Below are 22065 nucleotides of genomic sequence, written 5' to 3' on the forward strand. Positions count from 1 at the left end.
AGTACTTAATTTATCTAATCCTCTATCTTTCAAGTTTGTCTCCAAAACCACTCTCCCAATCAGACTGTAAGATTACTGAAAACAGGTATATTTACAGTAATTTCCTGTATCTTACTAAAGCTCAGCACATTTACTTGCAGTACATATTCAACAAATATATTTTTGTTGTTAATGACATTTAAAACAATGAACTCAACACAGAGATACATATTTGCAAGATTTGGGGAATTTTATGCATATCCTATACTAAACCATATAAATTATGTTTTCTAACCCATACAAAATATAATTTTATAACCACTGTATATCTAAATCACTCTGAATAAAAGAGCAACCGATTTAATAGATTCCTTAAAAAATAGGACTCATTAAATAATCAATAAGCATTCCAGAAGTTATCTATCAGTACAGCACTGAAATGATATCAATATTGGTAACAGATATTAGACATAATCTCTGCACACAAACATGCAATGACTAATGAACAAGAGAGGCAAACACACCAAACAGAAGTCCTAAGAAGTATATAATTAAGACAATAGGAACAATCAAATTGATAAATTGTTATTAATCAGTGAAAACTTTGTAAAGGGAATGTCTTGAACTTAAACTAGGACAGGTGATAGACATCTTCTTGGAGGGGTAGGTAGTTTTACTGGTGAATTATGAGTTTTACTGAAACCTTACTGAAGTTTATGATAACTTTACTGAAATATAATTTACATACCATAAAATTCATCTACTTAAAAAAGTCTAAAATTGGGGCGCCTGGGTGGCTCAGTGGGTTAGGCCGCTGCCTTCGGCTCAGGTCATGGTCTCGGGGTCCTGGGATCGAGTCCCGCATCGGGCTCTCTGCTCAGCAGGGAGCCTGCTTCCCTCTCTCTCTCTCTCTCTCTCTGCCTGCCTCTCTGTCTACTTGTGATCTCTCTCTGTCAAATCAATAAATAAAAAATCTTAAAAAAAAAAGTCTAAAATTGACTGGTTTTCATTACGTTCACAGGATTGTACAACCATCACAATCATCTTAAGAACATTTTTATCACCCCAAAAAGGAACCCCATACACTTTAAATATCTCTCAAATTCTCCTTTTCCCTCTCAGCCCTAGGTACCCCTCAATCAACTTTCTGTCATTTTGCCTATTCTGGTAATTTCACATAGTCATACAATATGTAATCTTTTGTGAATGGCTTCTTTCACTTAGTATAACATTTCAAAGTTCATCCATGATTCTAAGGTGCATCGGTATTTCATTCTTATTGCTAAATAATAATCCATTGTGTGGATATACCACTTCTTGTTTATGGAGTTGCCAATTGATGGGTGTGTTGGGTTGTCTCCGGTTTGGGGTTATTATGAATAATGCTATGAGAACATCTGATTATAGGTTTTTGTGTGGACATGTGTTTTCCTTTCTCGTCCATATATACCTAGGATTGGAATTACTGGGTTAGGTGGTAACTCCACATTTAGCAATCTGTGTTACTACCAAGTGTATTCCATCTTACCTTCCCACCAACATTGAAAGAGGGTGCTGATTTCTCCACATCCTTGCCAATACTTTTTATTTCCTTTTTTGATTAAAGCCAACCTAGAGAGTGTGAAGTAGTATTTTAATGTGGTTGTAAATTTTCTTTCTCTAAAGACTAATGATGTTGAGCAACTGGCTATTTGTGTATCTTCTTTACAGAAATATCAATTCAGAAAAATATACTCATATCCTTTGTCTATTTTTACTTCAGTTGTCTTATTACTGAGTTGTAAAAGGGATTTTTAAAGTTTTTTTTAGATACAAGCCTCTGAAAGATATAGGATTCTCAAATATTTTCTCCAGTGTTACGGGCTGCCTTTCAACTTTCTTGATGGTGTTCTTCAAAGTAAAAAAGTGTATTTTAATGATCTCCAATTTGGATTTAATGATCAACAATTTTCTTTTGCTGCTTGTACTTTCAGAAACACATTTTATTTTATTTTTATTTTTTTTAAAGATTTTATTTATTTATTTGACAAACAGATCACAAGTAGGCAGAGAGACAGAGAGGAAGGGAAGCAGGCTCCCTGCTGAGCAGAAATCCCGATGCGGTGCTCAATCCCAGGACCCTGGGATCATGACCTGGGCCGAAGGCAGAGGCTTTAACCCACTGAGCCACCCAGGGGCCCCCAGAAACACATTTTAAATACTTGACCTAATCCAAAGTAATAAAGATTTATTCGCACATAGTTTTCTAAGAATTGTATAGTTTTAGCCTTATATGTAGGTCTATCCATTTTGAATTTATTTTGTGGATGGTGTGAAAGCAGGGTCCAGCTTTATACTTTTCCAAGTAAAAAACAATTGTCCAAGCAGCATTTGTTGGAAAAACTATTCTATTCCCTTTGAATTGTCTTGGCACCCTTGTCAAAAACCAACCAACCATAAATATGAGGGTTTAATCCCAACCCCTCAATTCTATGACATTGATCTACATGTCTATCCTTGTAACAATACCACAATGTCTTTTTACCATTTATTTTTCTCTTTCATGATTCTTGAATTATTCTGGGTCCTTTGAATTTCCACATGAGTTTTAGGATCAGATTGTCTCTTTTGCAAAAACACCAGTTGGGCTTTTGAACAAGGATTGTGTTGAGTATTCAGATTAATTTGGAGAAAATTACCATCTTGACAATATTGTCTTATAATCCATGAACATGCAATGCAATTAGTTTATTTACAACTTCTTAATGGTGCCTGAGTGGCTCAATCGGTTAAGCGCCTGCCTTCGGCTAGGGTCATGATCCCGTCCTGGGATCAAGCCCCACATCACGCTCCCTGCTCAGCGGGGAGTCTCTTTCTCCCTCTGCTGCTGCTCCCCGTGCTTGTGCTCTCTCTCTCTTTCTATATCAAATAAATAAAATCTTTAAAAAAAAAAACTTTCATAAATTGCTTTCAACAATGTTTTATAGTTTTTAGAGTACAAGTTTCGTTTTAAAAACAGTATTCTTAAGAATATTCTTTTTGATACTGCTATAAATGAAATTATTGTGTCCTATTCAATTTGTTCATTGCTAGTGTAGAGAAATACAATTAATTTTAATATATTGATCTTGTACACTGCAATCCTGCAATTCATCCGTTAGTTCTAGTAGTTTTTCAGTGGATTCTTTAGGATTTTCTTCATCAAAGATCATGTCATCTGCAAATGGAGATTTTTACTTCTTCATCTCCAATCTTCAACATTCCAATAAGATGCTCTTTATTTCCTTTTCTTATTTAATTACCCTGCCTAAATCTCCAACACAAGGTTGAGTACTGTTGGTGGGAGCTGACATTCTTCTCTTATTCCTGACTATAGGGGAAAAGCATTCAGTCTTTCACCACAAGGTACTGATTTGGACTATGGGGTTTTCCATACATTATCTGTATCACAATGAGGGTGTTCCCTTCAACTCCTACTTTAAGGGTCTTTTTTTTTTTTTTGGTAAATCAGAAAGGTATTAGATTTTGTCAGATGCTTTTCTGTCCAGCGTCTATTGGGATGATCATGTGGTTTTGTCTCTTATTCTATGAATACGGTGTTTAAAAGAACACTGATGGTGGGGTGCCTGGGTGGCTCAGTTAGTTAAGCATCCGACTCTTTATTTCAGCTTAGGTCTCAGCATCATGAGACCAAGCCTTGTATTGGGCTCCCCACTCAGCAGGGAGTCTACTTGACATTCTCCCTCTCCTCTCTCTCTGCCCCTCCCCACTCCTGTGTGCTTTCTCTCTAAATAAATAAATTTTTTTTAAAAAGCCCACTGATATTGTTTTCTTTATATGCCTTTGTCTGGTTTTGGTATCAAGGTAATATGGGTCTCACAGAATACACTGGGAACAAAATTTACAGAGTTCCCATATTACTCCCTGCCCCCACACATGTACAATCTTCCCCTCTGTCAACATCCTACACCAGAGCAGTGTGTTTGTTACAACTAAAGAAACTGCAGTGATATCCCATTATCACCCAACACCCATAATTTATAGTTTAATCTTGGTGTTTTATATTTTACTGGTTTTCACAAACTTATACTGGCATGTACCCACCATTACACTATCACACAGAATAGTCCCCCTGCCCTAAAAATCCTTTGTGGTTCACCTATTCATCCCACCTGCCTTCCCAAATCCCTGGCAATCACTGATATTTTACCATCCTCATAGTTTTGCCTTTTCCAGAATATCATGTAGTTGCAATCATACAGTATGTAGCCTTTTCAGATTGTCTTCCTTCATTTACTAATACGCATTTAAGTTTCTTCCATGTCTTTTCAAGGACACCTCATTTCTTTTTGACACTGAATAATATTCTATTGTTTAAATGTCCCTCAATTTATCCATTCACCTACTGAACGACATATCTTGCTTGCTTCCAAGTTTGGGCAATTATGAATATAACTGCTATAAACATCTGTGCATAGGTTTTTGTGTGGACATGTTTTTAGCACCCCTGGGTAAACGCCAATGAGTGTGACTCCTGGATCTTACAACGTGTTTAGTTTTATAACAAACTGCCAAAGTGTCTCCTAAGTGGCTGTACCATTTTGCATTTACACCAGCAATGAGTAAGAGTTCTTATTGTTCCACATCCTTATCAGCATTTGATGTTGTCGGTATTCTAGATTTTGGCCATTCTAGTAGGGGTGTAGTGGTAACTCAGTTTTAGTTGGCATCTGCCTAACAACATATGGTGTGGAGCATACCTATCTTATTAAAAGGTAGAACTAATCATGTATTTCTTAGCTCCAGGTCCTATGATGGCTTCCACAGAATAGAATGCCTGTAGAATAAAATCACGGAATTAAATTCACTACCTAGAGAATAAAATTCAGACTCCTGAGAAACGCCCTGAGGTCATGCATCTCACCTTCCAGCCTCATTTTATTTAGACACCTCTGGTACATCTGTCTTCTAATGGTTTGTGCCTGTAGCTTCTGAATACATCAGCTCTATCTCATTTCTCTTGCTTGACTCTACCCACTGCCATCCCCACACCTGGCTACCTGACAAGCACCTAATCATCTTTCCAGACGCAGCTCAAACAGCAACTATTCCACAAATTTCATTGTTTACATGACTTTCTTATTCTCCTAAATAAACTGTAAGCTACTTAAGAGGGAAACCACAACTGATTTTCTGCCCTATCACGCACCACAGTGTTTTGTGTATACTAGTACTCATTAAAGGTTCGTTCAATAAAACAGTAAATAAATATTCACTCCTTCAATTGATCCTTGGAACAAACCTGTGATAAATATATATGGTATTACCCTTGTCCCAGAGATGAAGAAATATCTGGTCATGCTCTAAAAGTCTGTTTATAGGAATATTGCTTTCCCATGAGAATTATGTTATGATTCACTCCAAAGTTCTTTGCAAAGTTTGTCTAATTTATAACATACATGCACATACATGGATCTCTGCTACAGTGTGAATCATTGTAATATCATCTGGAAGTAGGATTAATTGGGCAAACTGAATGGCAGAATAAAGACTGCTAATGGTCCTACAGAGAAGGCACTTCAGGAAGAAAAGTTGTTGCTGGCACCACAGCTGCTTTGAGTGCTATAATACTAGTCATCAAAACAATGAGTAAGTAAATATAACAATACAAAGTACTACGCTAATAATACTGCTGGTGATAGTGGTAAAAGGTCATTACTCTTAAATATAAGCCAAATAAATGGCTGTTTTGCTCAGGTTTTGTTTTTTATACCTTTAAAACATTGAAATGGCTACAATAAAATGAATTTTTATGAAGCTAATCCCTAACCTCTTTTTCCCCCCTCACTGAAACAACTGCTTTTATAACATGACTTTGGGTAACGTGTGGAATTCTTAAAAGCATACTTATCATGCTCCATCAAATAAGAATGTATTAAAGAATTATCAGTGTCTGTTTCCCCACAGCCAATGGCAATCCCACCTACACAGCGGCAGCTCTAGCAATGGAAGTCAGGGATGGGATCCGTAAAGCTAAAATAAAGGCAGAGGTTACCAGTGCCTGCCCAAGGAATGTAGAGACAGAAGACAGAAGGACCATTTCCTTCACTACACTACTCTTCCACAACAATACCCGGAATACAATAAACATGCAGAGATGGGAGAGGGTAACAGATTTGGAAGTTCTTCACCCATAAGGAGAATGGATAAAGTAACTACGGGCCAAAAGAAAAACTGCAACTGCGGGCATCGCTAAATTGCACTGGAACACCCACCAAAACTTAGGCACAGAGAATCAATGAAGTAATCTCCAAATCCAGAAAGGAGCAAGGCTGGTAACCAAATTCAAAACTGAAATGTATGCCTCTAAAAAATAATTACACTTCAACTCGGTAGAAAACAAAGTGAGAGGGGCGCCTGGGTGGCTCAGTGGGTTAAGCCTCTGCCTTCAGCTCAGGTCATGATCTCAGGGTCCTGGGATCGAGTCCTGCATCGGGCTCTCTGCTCAGCAGAGAACATGCTTCCTCCTCTCTCTCTCTCTTTGCCTGCCTCTCTGCCTACTTGTGATCTCTCTGTGAAATAAATAAATAAAATCTTTAAAAAAAAAAAAAAGTGAGAGAGGACAAAATGAGGCTGTGAAATCTGGTAAACCAGACTGGAGGACTAGATGATGGCAGAGAAGCAAATTAAAGTTCCAGCCAGCCAAAGACCTAGTCAGTATTAAAACCCGGGCCCAATGACAGCTTCTTAACGTGGTGTGTGGTCATTCTCCACTAAGTACATTATGGAACCCTATATAATGCTGGGAAACGAGGGCAATGAAGACTCAAAAGACAGGATGGGAAATGTTGCATGAACATTAACAGCTAAATTATACAAAAGCAAGAGCAAAGAAAGAGGCAGGTAGAGAAAAGATAAACCTCCAGAATTTTTACCAGTAATTTAAAAAACCTACTTAGCTATTAAGAGGAATGGCATCAAAAAACATTCCTAGGGCGTCTGGGTAGCTCAGTGCTAAGCCTCTGCCTTAGGCTCAGGTAATAATCTCAGGGTCCTGGCATGGAGCCTCCGCATCCGGCTCCCTGCTCAGCGGGGAGCCTGCTCTCCCCCACCCCCCACCCCACGCCTGCCTCTCTGCCTACTTGTGATCTGTCGAATAAATAGATAAAATCTTTTTTAAAATGTGATCTAAAAAATTCCTAAATCAATTTCCCCAAAACATTACTTTCTTCTGCAAGAGTTCTAAAAATACACAAAGAGAAGAGAGAAATTAAAGACAGGTAAGGCAATAAGAGCGCTAAATAATTTCACTAGAAATCGACTTTATCCTGTTGTAAAGAATATTAGCCACACGGGGCAGTTATCTTTTAAACTTTTCCCCCAATATGAACAGACCCAGAATGTTATGCAACCATTAAAAAACACTGCCTTTTAATGAAGTTTTTACTAATTAAGTGAAAACATTCCAGTTTTAAACACAAGCTATATCAGTCTGCCCACCACTTCATGCATATGTACTCTAAACTTTTGCCTAGCCTCAATCTTCTAGCGGGTCTGGGAAAACCCTTGAAGCCAAGTCCGTCTACCCGAGCCTACAATGTACACGCTCGAAGCCCGCCCGGTCACCTGCGCTGCCCGTGCTCCTCCGGGATAGACTCCGGCTACCCACACGCTCGGGCCCGATCTGGAGCGCAGTTCTCAGGCTCCGCGTCAGAATCGGCGACTGGCAGATCAGCACCCGTCGGACCGGGCGGGGCGGTCCGGCGGAAAGTGCAGGCGGCGTCCTCGAGGAAGGCGTCGCGCCGCGCGGGTCTTAGAGCAGCCGCGGCCGAGGGGGCGGGGCCTCTCTGCCCCGCGCCGAGCGGCCCGCGCTCCTCTCCCGCCCGCGGAGGACGGCGGCGGCAGCGCGGCCCGGTGCAGCGGCCCGCAGCCCCGGGCGCCCTCCCGGCTGTCTCGTTCACTCGCTCGCCTGCCCGCAGGCCTAGAGAGAGGCGCGGCCCCGCGAGCAACGCCACGGCAGGCACTGACGAGCAACACTCGGCAGCCGCCGCGCCCCGCCCCTTTGTGACACCGCGTACCAATCGCTCGCCAGCGCTCGCGTCGCCCTCCAATCAGTGAGGGTGTGGGCGGGGGCGGAGGCGGGGCCTGGCCGCCCGACGCCGGCGGTTGCTCGGGAGCCCAAGCTTCCTCTGCGTTCGGTATTGGGTGTCGGTTAGAGGAGGCCCGGATGTTGGCCTTTTATTACCAGCAGTGGGCACCTGCCTGGGACCGAATTGTTTGGGTCTGCTGGAAGCAGCGGGAGTGGCCTCTGGCCGGACGATGGTGTGGACTGCACCTTACCAGAGGCCACCCAAGGTTGCTCTTAGAGGCGCCCCAAGGGCTGGGGTGACGAGGGTAACGAGCAGCCGGTCTCCAGTGGGTCCCTTCCAGAACCCGTGCATTTCTAGTGCTTTTAGGGCCGTCCTGCCTTTAACAGATATCCCCTTCCCAGTGCTTCACTGTTTCCTAACGTTAAGGCCTCAACGGTCTAATCTGAAAGGGGGCCACTATACCAAGTTGAAAACAAGGGCAAAAGCAAATCACCTCTCTTGGTCTCTATTTATGCCTCATCCGATTTACCATCTGAGAGATGTAGGTCAGGTAGTAGAGTGGGCACCTTGGGTTGTTGAATCTCAGAGTTGGGTAAACCCAGCTACACTTTTTTCCCACTCTAATTCCCAAGGTGCTGAACTCAAGTGTTTACGATGACAATATAAACCCTCCAACCTGAAATGGGCCCCCACTCCTTTTCCTCTCCATTCCCCACACGTTCTAAATCCAACCTTTACAGCTTTTCCAACCGAAAAGGCCTATTTCACTAGGTGGATTACCAAAATGACAATGAACAGTAATCCCCCTCCCAATCTAGCTTCATCATCCTCCTCTTGAGTCAGAGGAATGTATCTAAAATGAACCCCAGCATCTAATCTATCCTCACAGCTCCTCTGAGATCCCACCCACCAATTAATCTCCACAATCCAACACTGAGCATACACTGGGGTTTATGATGAGACACAACTTCAGGCTCTCGACCCTGATTCCTTCTTAAACTCCAGTACTGAATTGACTGGAGCTTCTTAAGGACAGAGATATTATCATCTTTGTATACAGATTCTAAAATAGTACCTGTGATGGAGGGAATCATATTGAATCAAAAATTTGATCTTTCAACCTGCCTCCTCACTTCAGTCAGGGAGAACTAAGATCACAGGCGTTATGGAATCAGACAGATGGGTCTGTAGCCTTGGGTTCCAACACAGAAGCTCTGTTATGTTAGCCAAATCATTCTTTCTCATCATCATCATCATCATTTACTGTTTTTAAAATGCTGTGTGGTCAACAAAGTTCATTGCATATTCTCTCCCATCACAATCCTACAAAGTTGGTACTGAACACTTGACAAAGTTGACAAAGGAGACAGAGCTAAGAAAGGTAAAACACTTCGCCTACTCTGAAACACCTCTAGAACCAGATTCTCACTACAAAAAGCCAAACTTTTTCCACAATTGTACTCTGCTTCCAGATTTTATCCTCATCTGTAAAATGAGGACATTACCTATCTGGACTTAGGGAGACTGGATAAAAGACCACTGAAAGTGCTGACCATAGGACCAATAAGTATAAATCCCTCCCCCTTTCAAACCTCTCAAAATAGCAATTTGCATTTGTTCTAACTCATGAATTCCCTGGAATCAGTCCTAATGATGAATCAGTAGAGCTATCATTCCCAAAAGAAAACAACATGTTTAACAAATGCCTACTGAGGGGCCCCTGGGTGTCTCAGTGGGTTAAAGCCTCTGCCTTCGGCTCAGGTCATGATCTCAGGGTCCTGGGATCGAGCCCCGAATCAGGCTCTCTGCCCGGGAGAGAGTCTGCTTCCTCCTCTCTCTTTGCCTGCCTCTCTGCCTACTTGTGATCTCTGTCAGATAAATAAAATCTTTAGGAAAAAAAAAAAATGCCTACTGAGTCAGACACAGGGGCAGGTAACTATATACATAAGTAACCTAAGAAACAAAAGGTATAAGCACCCTCTTTTGCCCTCAAGTCACTCTCAGAGCAGAGCACCACAAACAGCTTATCTGTGAGAGCTGTACAAAATCTCTGACTCAGGCGCAGCAATTCCAAGTTCAATCTTAAACAGTGCTGAAGGGGGACGCCTGAGTTGCTCAGTGGGTTAAGCCTCTGCCTTCGGCTCAGGTCATGATCTCAGGGTCCTGGGATCAAGCCCCACATCAGGTTCTCTGCTCAACAGGGAGCCTGCTTCCCCCCTCCTCCTCTCTGCTTGCCTCTCTGCCTACTTGTGATTTCTCTCCATCTCTCTGTCAAATAAATAAATAAAATATATATATATATATATTTTTTTAAAGTGCCAAAGGAAGAAGTTAGTGGTTTGGGGACTGGTAAAACCAACTGGGCCTGCCTGTAAGACTGTGCTATGGTTACAGTTTGAATACGTAGCACCAAGTCTGCACAGCACAAGAAAACACAGACTGCAGGAGGGGTCAGATATCCATGTGGCTAGCAGCTACCACACTGGACAACATGGTTATAGAATATTCCCATTAGTGCAGAGTTCTCAGGCACAGTGCCGCTCCACAGAAGGACATCTCCATCCTCAGTACTTTTCCTTCCATTATCTGGGTTTATTCTGCCTCATTCACAAAATAATGAAAAGCTCCAAAGGAATGGAAATGGATGCCTTAGAGCAAGGATCAGAATACTGTTTATGTAAAGGGTCTGAAAGAAGATATCTTGGGCTTTGTGGGCCGTCCAGTCTCTGTCACAACTACTGAACTCTGGTATTGTAGAAAGGGTGAAAACAGCCACAGACAATATGTAAATGAATGGGTATGGTTGTGTTCCAATAAAACTTTATTTACAAAAACAGACAACGGAGGGCCACAGTATGCCAAATGAACCTATAGAGGCATTTTCAGAATTCAGTGGAATCAGAGGAAACCTACTCTCCTACTGCAAAGAGTCATGAAGTATACAATCTCTCATCCCCTTCATCTATCACCTGCACAGGCTCTGAGCTAGGGCTTCTATCCATGAATGGAATATTCCTGGGCATCTGCCTGGCATTGCTTCCTCTGGAATTCCCTGCCCACCCATGAAAGGCACATAGAAGTTTTTTCTCCAACATGCCCAAAATCATACTGTGGCTCCATCAAGGCAAATTAAATGAAAATATAGTTAAAAAAAAAAACAAAACCAACACTGTGAAATATTTATTTTTGTTTTGTGGTATTAAGCATGATTAAAACTGGGGCAGAAAAATACTAAGTATGTTGGGTGAGAAAGAGGTGAGCTAGCTGCTTCAGTATTTGCTTTTTCTAATTCAATTAAGACAAGACAAGACAGCATCATTAACTCAAGGATGTAGCAGAAGGGTGAGATGTGATACCCTGTATGCTCTACTGGCCTCCAAAGGCATTCAAGGGATCATCGAAAATGTTGGACACCTTCGGTTCAGATCTTGATTCAGGTGCTGCCTGTGAAGATCGACTTTTTGGTTTGGTTGTCTTAGCTTGGATACCAGAGGAGAAGATATCATCTTTAAAAAGAAAAAAGAAAAAGAAAAAAAAAATTGCTGGTTAGGCAAGAAAATAGACACTTTTAAGACACATCTACATAAATCACCAAACATTCAAGTCTGGTAACAGTACGGGATACCAAAAACATTAAGAGTCAAGCCATTTAGATTCTGGTCCTGGCTTTGCTACTAATTTTTATGATCACATAAAGTCACAGGTTCTCTCTAACCACAATTTTCTCAGCTACAAGGTACGTGTGTACACGTGGAGAAGAAGAAAAAGGGAAGGATAACCAAACTCCAATCCTGACCCTGACTTTACTATCTGCGACATATCTACTTTTACATTCTCTTCCCACTGGATTTTAAAAGGAAAAAGCAATACAAACAAGCAATGGGAAATCCAACATAGGAGTACCCCTATCTCAGAATAAATGCACCTGAGGCACACAATGCCAAAATTCTAAGTCTTTATGACCACATTCATGTTTAGTTGTTTCGCTGCCTCCAGTGTTTCATGAGTCATCTTACTCACCTGAAGCATTACTGCTAGGATTCTATCCTACATTTTCACATGTGTACACAAAGATATATATACATAAATGTTAAAGACCATGGCATTATTTTTTTTAATTATTATTTTTTTATTTTTTAAATTAACATATAATGTATTATTAGCCCCAGGGGTACAGGTCTGTGAATCGCCAGGTTTACACACTTCACAGCACTCACCATAGCACATACCCCCCCATTGTCCATAACCCCCCATGGCATTATTTTTAATAAAAAAACATGGCAACAATCTGGATCACCTTCAATATGCTAATGGCTGAATACAAAGGAATACTATACCACCACTAAAAACAAGGAAGTAGACAGATCTCTATACTGACATGGGAAGACATCAAGTGACTAATAAGAATAGCAGAACAGATAAAATATATTCATATTTTGGAAAAAATAAGTATACATTTCTATGTATACAAAGCTCTATTAACATCACTCAATCTGAAAGGATGCAGAGGAAACTCTGAATAATGGTTACCTCCAGGGCTTGTTTTTCACATTTTACACTTTTCAAATAGTAGTCACCTATTACAACAGGTATGTCTTACTTTTGTTTTAATTAAAAAAAACAAAACAAAGTCTCTTCTGCATACCCTGTGGTGGGAAGCAGGTGGAGACAAAGCACATGGCTTACTCCAGGAATAGGCCCCATGTGGCACTGCAGCAGCTGCTTTCTCCCAGTTAACCCCAAGGTGTAGATCTGGGAGGGAGGAGAAAGGATGTATTTGGCTTCAGCTCAAGTCCTATCCACCAACACAGGACATGAAAGAAGTGCCATATTTAAGATCAGGCATTTGGCTTGCCCATTGATAAAGGAGATGTTATGCCATGGGGCGGGTAGGGGGGTGGAATGAGCATGTTTACAAACACAGAAGATCTCTGGTGAGACATAAAGTCTGAGTTATAAGCTGCTTTCATAGATAATCCTGCTCTGCTCTTGCACTCCCCCTGTCCATCCTCTGAACTCCTGACGCTCACTCCCCAGTTAGAACTGACTCGAACAACTGCACCATGCCCAAGGAAGCCATCAGGGCCTCCTTCAGCCTATGGGCAAGTTTCTGACCCCCCCTTCATAACATCAGAACGTTCAGAGTTATCACAGAGGATTGGTGGGGGGCTTACTAAAATAAAAGTTAAATTATAATTAAAGGTCAAATTCTGGGCTTTTTCAAATTCCTTGACGACCATCAGGACAAAAAATTGTTTCACTGAAATAACTAGTCCATTTATTGATCCATCCTCAGCCTACCTCCGGATTATATAGCAAGCCAAAGGAAACCCACTGGGGAATATTTTCCAAGAAAGGGCCCACACAAAGGTAGAGAAATAACAGTCACTGAATGGTAATCACTCTCTGTGTCATATATAGAAAATCACTTACCCGGGGCACCTGGGTGGCTCAGTGGGTTAAGCCTCTGCCTTCGGCTCGGGTCATCATCTCAGGGTCCTGGGATCGAGCCCCGCATAGGGCTCTCTGCTCAGCTGGGAGCCTGCTTCGCCCTCTCTCTGCCTGCCTCTCTGCCTACTTGTGATATCTCTCTCTCTCTCTCTCTCTCTCTCTCTGTTAAATAAATAAATAAAATCTTTAAAAAAAAAAAAAAAAAAGAACCACTTCGCTAACTAAAAAAAAAAAAAAAGAAAGAAAGAAAAAAGAAAATCACTTACCCATATCATCGTCAAATATAGACTTAGATTCCACCTTTTTTTTGGACTTCTCTTTTGGTTTTACAGTTAGGTCAGCAAAGATATCAATGTTATCATCAAACAAGTTGGATTCAAATGTTCTTTCCTTGTCTCTTGTTTTTTGTGTGGGTTTGATTGCTTCTGTAGCAAATATATCATCCTTGTTGAGCCAAAAAAACAAATGAAACAATTTTAAATCAAGTTGCAGAAATGCAAACTGCCACCATATTCTGGGACAGCCAGGTGACCTGTTCTCTCTGCTTGGAATGCCCTACTCCGTCCAGATTCCTGCCTGGCCTAGTCTTGGTCTTTCTTCTAGTCCCAGCTCAAGTGCCAGCTCGTAGAGAGGCTTTCTCTACCAATCCTACCTGAAGGAGTGGTTCCTGCCCCCATCCATCACTCTGTCCCACTGCCTTGAGGTGTTTTCTTTATGGTACTCAACATTATCTGAAAACAGTTTATTTATATGTTGCTCTCTCTCTCTGTATCCAAAGCCTCTAACATACTGGGCCTAGCTTACTTTGTGCCTCCAGTACCTGGATGCTCAACAAACATGTGTCCAGAGAGTGGCACTGAAGGCTTTCCTGCCAGCACTAAGTTGTCGGCTTCAGCCAGGGCCTGTTTCCCCAAGAACCACAGGCTAAACCCTTAAGCTGTACTGAAGCTGCTTTATGTATGTGTCACAGAGCGACAGGCCAAGGACACTGACTACAGCAACATGCTGGTAACAACTATACAAATGAAGATTTGTATCAGTAACTGTGGCTGGCCAAGAACCACCCCCACGTGAAACAAAACAAAAAACGACTTCTGAGTAAATTTCAGAATTACTAATAAAAGGACCTAACTTTAAATACTAAGCCAGTAGATAGCAAGCAGCAATGAAACAAGATTATTGTAATGTATGGCTCAAATGAGCCAATCCAGCATCATCTTAACATAAAATCAGGCCCAAAAAAGGTACTGTTATGTCCTGTTACCTCAAAAATTTCTTGTGCTTTTGAGATGACATCCTGCTGACTGTTGGATTTTGACTCATTCTTCTTGGCTTTCTGATCTGTAAAGAGATCATCCTCATCTTCCAAGAGGGGGAAAGGATTAGTTTTCTTTGCTGGTTTTGGTTTAACAGACTGGAACAGATCATCATCACTGCCTGCCTCCCCTAGAGCAGGAAACATGGAGCTCTTTTCTTTACTTCCCCCTGGTGGTTTGGCCAGGCCCTCTGCTGCCTTTGCCTTGGCTTTTCTTCTCCCCGTGGACTGAGATCCAGTACCCTTGGAGAAGATATCTCCAGAATCAAAAAGGTCATCCTCAAGAGGCTGACCCAGAGATTTCGCCAAGGGGCTTCTGTCCACTTCAGACACAGGACCACCTGACCAAGCTGGAGCGGCAGCGGCCACGACCTCATCAGAGTTGTCTTGTCCGCCAGCTGCCCTGGACCGTGGCTGAGGATCACCTGGTGAAATGTCTCCATCTATCAAGTGTGCAATGGACCTTCTGGGGACACTCACATCCTCAGTCTCAGTGGACTCCTGGGCAGCCAACCTCCGAGCCGCACGGGTCTGTGGTCTACGCTTCCCTCTCACTTTGACCCGGCTCTGCAAGGGCAAAAAACCACATATTGATCTAACGATTTAAAAAAAAAAAAAAAAAAAGTCTCTCCTCTCATGCTCTCTCTCTCAAATAAATAAAATCTAAAAAAAAAATTCTTAAAAAAAAAAGCATTCAAACCTAACATAGCAAATAATCAGTGACTCAAATATTCTAAGATTGTCTGGTCTACCTCAATCAAGATCTGATCTAAGACACAGAAGAGATTATTTCCTAAGGATTTCCAAAGACATTTAATGGCTGCTCCAAGACTGCATTACTCTAAATCTTTTAATGTTCTCCACTTTTGAGTCTTGGAGGGCAATATCAGTTGTTTCATACAGAAGGCTTCATTTACTCCTGGAATCCTGCAAAGCAGGCATGTTGGTACGCTTGTGTTCTATGCCCTAACTGGCCCTTACTCTGCCCTTGGCTTTTATGTGGGTATCTTTCAAAACAAGAATCAGGGGGAATTCTAAGGGTAACCTTTGCCAGGGGCTAGCCTAAAACCAGGCTCCAAAACCAGGAAGATAAAAGACAGTAAAGAAAGAGAGACAATCTAAAGTGTTCTTTTCTTCAAGTCAACAAACACTAAATTCAAATGCTAAATATTTCACACAAAAAACATGGTTTAGAAATCAGAACTTTTAAAATAACCACAAAATATGAGTTACTTATTAGCAATAATGCAGTATTTGTGATATTTTCCAAAATATACAATCAAGTAGTTTTAAGAAGGAATAAGCTCCTTTGGCCAAAGTATTTGGTGCTGTGTGCCTATTTCAAGAAAATATCACAAATAGTCATAAAAAGTAGCCAATGTAAACTCACCCTTCCCCTCTCCAAAGGCTGACAAAAAAACAGAACAAAAAGAAGGATATTTTTCACAAGGAAAACAGGTTTGGAAATACTTAAAATGAATATATTTGCCAGGGTTATCTGAGGTACTGTTGCTTACTCAGAGATCAGCCAAGATTTCCTAGAGAAGGAAGGCTGGATAGAAGAGAACCAACCAAAATGAAAGCAAAACCTCAAAGAGCTCAGTCTATCAAGCATACATCCACAGTCCTGTGGGCCAGTGTGACAGAACCATGCCACCGGGAAATAACTGCCCTGGGATCTCAGAGGAGGGAGCCCAGGACAAGAAGGCAGGAGGGGAAACATCACAGAAGCAGGGAAGTCTGAGCAGACTGTCAATGAGCAAGAGAACATTCCTGACAGAGGAAGCAGCCCAAGCTGTTTGCAGCAGAGGGCGGGAGTGTGTGTGTTCATGGAACGGTGCCTGGTAGGACTGGAGTTTAGGCTGACAGTGTGGTTGGTGGGCAAGCTGGAAGCTTTGGTTAGCATGTTTGTAAAAGGTTTTAACACCAAACCAAGGAGCTTGAATGTCCTCTTCCCCGCAGCACAGAGGCCAGAAAAGGAGGGATGTGATCTGCTCTGTGTTTAAAAGACCTCCAGGGGGGCAATGAAGGAGAGCCTGGAGGAAGTGGGACTTTATGTGGCTACTGAGCAGAATATAAATGTAACAAACAGAGGCAGAGGAAGGCAGAATTAGGAAGCCGTAAGGGAGATGGAAAGGCTGAAGGAAGGAAGACGTGTCTCCTTCATGTGGGGAATGGGAGGCACCCTATGATGTGTAACTGATGGACCAGAAAGAAATATACAAGTTATTCAGGCTTAAAAAAAAAAAAAAAAAAAGGCAAGCGAGCAAGCAAGCAAAGCGAAGGTGGTTTCATCACCTTGTTTGCACTGTGTAACGTGTCTGCCTGAGCTGGAAGGTCGAAACTCACGCCGGCCTCCCCACTACTGAGAAGAGTGGGCATACGTTCCAGATTGTGGGTCCTCTCAGGCTCAGATGAATGAAAAGCCAGTTCTGGCGAAACGGGCTTTATTCCAGAGATCTGGGGAACCGCTGCAGGCAGCAAGGCTGCTGGGTTAATCGCTAAATTGGCCTAAAAAAGAAAAAATGAAACTTACTCTGTATGTTTTCTTAAACACAGCAGTCTATTATCACTACTGTAACACATGACAAGAGACATGGTATACGTAATGTATAATGTGATAAGAGAAAGAAAAATGCAGGGAGGTCTCCTGATCTAGACTTAGAATTAAAACAGAGTAAGATTATATACCTGTGCCCACCATTTGGACCAAAGAAAAGATGTTACAGACGCAGCACACAAGAAGCAACAACTAGAGGATGGGGAAGAGGTAAGAAAATGCCAGGCAGCAGCTGACAAAAGTAAATATCCAAAAAAGTTTATAGATGCCACAAGGCAGGCAGTGCAGATTCCAGACATGTTATAATTACTTGTATTTTCCAGATCCGAGGGGATGGCTCTTTGGTTTTAAATGGAGCGGGACCTGGTGAGTCCTGTGTGAAATTACATTCAGTTAAAAATCCATTGGGGAGATAGAAAAAAAAGTGTCTCTTGGATTACACTCATGCCCATTAAATTTGATGGAGCAAAGCTGTTACTTTCTGTAATTCTATAATGGGAAAGGCATTCAAATCTTTCCTGGGGCCTTGAAACCTTTCACTAACATTATTTCACTTATGCCTCCTCATCCGTTGTGTAGGTGGAACGCTGTCAGACCATATATGGAGTAAAGGCCCACAAAGATCATGGATAAGATTCCTAAGAATCACAGTGTATCCGAGCACCAAAACCTGACCAGTTGGCAAAATTACCATGCTGGTTCCCCCACACAGCAAATACCACAGGGCACACCAAAATTCACACACAACCTAATGCACTGAGGTTCTAGAAGCAAGGGAAGCTGAAATTTGGGGCACGTCAATGAAAATGTGTTCTCCCTAGTGCCTGATTTTCACAGCTCAGGACACTGAAGCCTCAGGGAAACATCCAGAGACAGCTGTAAGCCAGAACCAGATCTCACTCTCCGGTTCTGGTCTGTTTCCAGAACAAGCTCCTGAGAGAAGAGGGCTGAGGACAGAGACCTATCAGCAGTAACCTCAGGAGAGGTAACCAAGAAAATGGGGGAACCAAGGAATATTGGTTACAATTTATATTTAATTGGTTATAATTTATATTTAATTTTAATGTAATTCTACTCCAACATAGCCCAAAGGGAGAAATTGGGGTTCTAACAGGGAAAATATTCCTCACCCTATATTAACTCTATTTTGGAATTGAATTTCAAAGTTCTTCAAAAACAGTAATAAGTCTAGCTTCATGGGACTGGGCTGTAGACGGAGAAGAGACGAGGCAGTAGGGAGGCGTGTTTTTAAAACAAACAAACAAACACACACAGGAGGGGTGCCTGGCTGGCTCAGTCAGTCGTAGAGCATGAAATTCTTGATCTCCGGATTATGAGTTCAAGGGCCATACTGGGTGTAGAGCTTTACTTTAAAAAAAATGTTTAAATAGTGAATTAAAATTTTTTTTTTAATTTAAAACATACACACACACACACACACACACACACACGCACACACCCAGTTAAGAAAGAGAGGCAGACCTACTTGCTGTTTCCTCCCTACTCAAGAGAACTCTGAATAGCCTTGGGTCTGCGCAATGGAGTACCTCTGTCCAGATATGCAAATGAGAGCTGAAAGTACTTATAAGCAGATCTCACCTGAGGTGTTTCTGGCTTCAGTGTGCTTTTTTCTTTGATACCCTGAGTGGATTCAGGATGTTTCTGATTCTTGAAAGAGGATACCGAGTGGTCTTTTTTCACTACTCTCTTCTTTTCTGGTATCTTCAAAAGAAAAAGAATACCAAACACCTGTCATGTATCTTAGAAATTTTAAAGTAAATTCATAACTCATAAAAATAATCTGGCTTTTGAGTTTTGGGTCATTTCTCAAATGAGGATTGAAGACAAAGGTAGCATTTCAGAAATGGGATTCTAAAGCCTGTGACCCTCTCAGGAGTCTTCACTACGCCAACAGAAAATAGAGAGTACCTAGGGATGTCTGGGTGGCTCAGTCAGTTAAGTGTCTGCCTTTGGCTCAGGTCACAATCTCAGGGTCCTGGAATAGAGCCCTGTGTTCAATGGGCTCCTGCTCCCTTCGCCCCTCCCCCGCCGCTCATGTGCGCTCTCTTTCTCTCTCTCAAATAAATAAATAAATAAATAAATTTTTTAAAAATTAAAAAAAAAGAGTATCTAACAAAATCTACTGGGGTGGGGAAAAATGACACAAACAGGCTAACACTCAGATTTAAAGTTCTGCACCTGAAAAGCAAGAATATTTAGTTGCATGCACTGGTCTTTCAACGAACAACCTAAAAAACAAATCTGGGAACGCCTGGGTGGCTCCAGTCGATTAAGAGTCCGACTCTTGAGTTTGGCTCAGGTCAAGATCGCAGGGCTATGAGTTCAAGCCCCATGTCAGGGATCCTTGCTGAGCATTGAGCCTGCTTAAGATTTTCTCTCTCCCTTTGCCTCTGCCTCTCCCTCCCTGTGCTCTCACACTCTCTCAAAAAATAAAAAAATCTTAAAAAAAAAAAAAAAATCAAACAGGGACACCTGCGTGGCTCAGTCAGTTAAGCATCTGCCTTCAGCTCAGGTCATGATCCCAGGGTCCTGGGATCAAGTCCCAAGTTGGGCTCCCTGCTCAACAAGAAGCCTGTTTCTCCCTCTGCCTCTCCCCACTGCTTGTGCTCTCTCTCTCTCCCTCTCTCTTTTCCTCTCTCTTTGCCAAATAAATAAATAAAATATTTAAAAATAAATCTGTAATGCAGTAAGAACCTGGGTTGGTATGGACTCTGAAAAACAACCTGAGGGTTTTGAAGGGGTGGGAGGTGGGAGGTTGGGGGAACCAGGTGATGGGTATTGGGGAGGGCACATACTGAATGGAGCACTGGGTGTGGTGCAAAAACAATGAATACTGTTACGCTGAAAAGAAATTAAAAAAAAAAAATTGAAAAACTTAAAAAAAAAAAAAGAACCTGGGTTGGTTAACACTCTAATGTTAGTTAGGAAACATTAGACGGGGACACCATAAGCACCGTCATCAGCATGCTATTTGCCATTCTTTTACTAGTAAGCACCACAATTCTCTGTGGATTTTCCCTACTCTTTTTTCTAAAGATTTTTTTAATTTATTTGCTTGCGATGGTGGGGGAAGAGAAAGAGAGAGAGCACAAGGGGGGAGTGGGAGGGGTTGAGGGAGAAGCAGACTCCCCACTGAGCAAGGAGCCCGACGTGGGGCTTGATCCCAGGGTCCTGGGGTCATGACCTGAGCCGAAGGTAGACATTTAACTAAGTGAGCCACATAAGTGCCCCATGTTTTCCTTACTCCTATAAATATATGTTAATTTCCTTCCCAGAACCCTTCCCCTACACCCCAGTATTGAGAACAAAAGGCTTATACCAAAGACCGTGACTTGACAGGGCTGAAAAGATCATCATCATCATCATCCCCAAACAGGCTCCCAACACTTGGCTCCAATAACTGGAACAGACAAAACTCAAATTCAATATTCACAACAAAAGCCATTTACAAAGAAAATTAGGTAAGCTACTGACACGGTATCTAATACAATAAACAGCATCATGATGTGAAGAACCTTTTGAAACTGACCCTGGTTTTCTTGGTGCCAGAGAAAAGGTCAACATCGGGGTCATTGTCCTTCTGGAGCTTGTGACTAAAAAGGAGCTCTTCATCCTGAAAGACACCTGTGCTCTTTGGGCGGGCATCAGGATCAGGACTCTGGAAAAAAGAGGATTGTTCTAAGGATTTATGCCAAGGAAATCGCAGCTGCAAATGTGGAAATACAAAGATATTCCCTGCAGCTATTTACACACAGCTAAGGGCTGGGTACAGCCCAAGTGGCAATCAAAAAGGGAAGGACACATTCACATAACAGAAGCTACCAAAAACAATGGAAAATCTATTGGTAAATACAGATCATATATATACAATCTGGAAAGATCACCTTCCACAGCTTGTGTGTAATAAATGTCTGAACTTTTTATTCAAAAAACAATCCATTAGTTCCCAAAACGAGAAACATTTTAAGGGTGAAAACATACAAAAATCAAGTAAGTGCCCTCCATCTCATTCACAAAGGGACGAAGAGAACGCAACTGACTTAATACCAGAACTACAGAGTGGTCAAGCACATATCCCTAATGGGTCAGCATCCGACCCCAACCTTCCCCTATGCCCATTCACCTTCCACCCCACCATCTTCGGATTCCGAACAAGTTCTTTTTATTAGGTAGAGTATCTGACATTTCAAAGTTATTATTCACATTACTTGTTTTGACACTCTAACACCCCCGACTTGACATTCTAAAATACTCCCATATATTTTTTTTAAAATGTTAGATAGAAGCTACCATAACAGAGCAGTGGAAGGTAGAGTCCCAAGTCCTTGAGGGGAATGAGAGAGACAAGAGCAGGAGGCAAGAACGATATAAATAAGCAGGACAGCCTGACCTTGTGACTTCCAAGACCTTGGGGCTGGCAGACCCGAGCCACAACTATGGAACACAAGCTCTCCTCTCTCATCTCTGCCCCAGGGTAATCCCTAGGCCCATTATAATGCATTTGCACTGAAGGTAACCACCCCCCACCACCAAAACCCAAGGAAAAAGGCTGCCAAGACCTTTCGGGTAACAAACCCTCGCCAAGTCAAGAACTCCCCCTCCCAACCTGTGGGAGGAGATTCCCAAATGCCTGGAAGCAGCCTCCATTACAGACCACCCCACCTCTCAGC

General features: G+C 42.0%; 2 protein-coding genes across 7 annotated transcripts in view; both read right to left on the bottom strand.

The window, feature by feature from the left end:
- The window catches only part of ZFAND4 (zinc finger AN1-type containing 4), an 80471-nt gene extending 71329 nt beyond the window's left edge, over positions 1-9142 (bottom strand). The window contains exon 1 of one of the 2 annotated variants that reach the window (XM_032837542.1): positions 9124-9142. The gene's annotated coding sequence lies outside the window, so the exon portion shown is untranslated. Of the gene's footprint in view, positions 1-7584; positions 7776-9123 lie in introns of those variants that run through there. The other variant, XM_032837537.1, reaches the window with a different exon arrangement.
- A 2214-nt stretch (positions 9143-11356) lies between these two features.
- WASHC2A (WASH complex subunit 2A) overlaps positions 11357-22065 on the bottom strand; it is a 54621-nt gene continuing 43912 nt past the window's right edge. For 3 of the 5 annotated variants that reach the window (XM_032837602.1, XM_032837595.1, XM_032837587.1), the window contains exons 24-31: positions 20925-21053; positions 20715-20795; positions 18974-19096; positions 17685-17747; positions 17113-17325; positions 14764-15381; positions 13766-13943; positions 11357-11554 (exon numbers count right to left, since the gene is read on the bottom strand). In XM_032837602.1, the coding sequence (XP_032693493.1) occupies positions 11415-11554; positions 13766-13943; positions 14764-15381; positions 17113-17325; positions 17685-17747; positions 18974-19096; positions 20715-20795; positions 20925-21053 (1545 nt within the window). In that variant the 3' untranslated portion in view covers positions 11357-11414. The remainder of the gene's footprint in view (positions 11555-13765; positions 13944-14763; positions 15382-17112; positions 17326-17684; positions 17748-18973; positions 19097-20714; positions 20796-20924; positions 21054-22065) is intronic. The other 2 variants (XM_032837619.1, XM_032837611.1) reach the window with 1 other exon arrangement.

Source organism: Lontra canadensis, unplaced genomic scaffold (genome assembly GCF_010015895.1).
Source record: "Lontra canadensis isolate GAN:19392208 unplaced genomic scaffold, GSC_riverotter_1.0 scaffold3, whole genome shotgun sequence".
Classification (NCBI taxonomy): Eukaryota; Metazoa; Chordata; class Mammalia; order Carnivora; family Mustelidae; genus Lontra; species Lontra canadensis.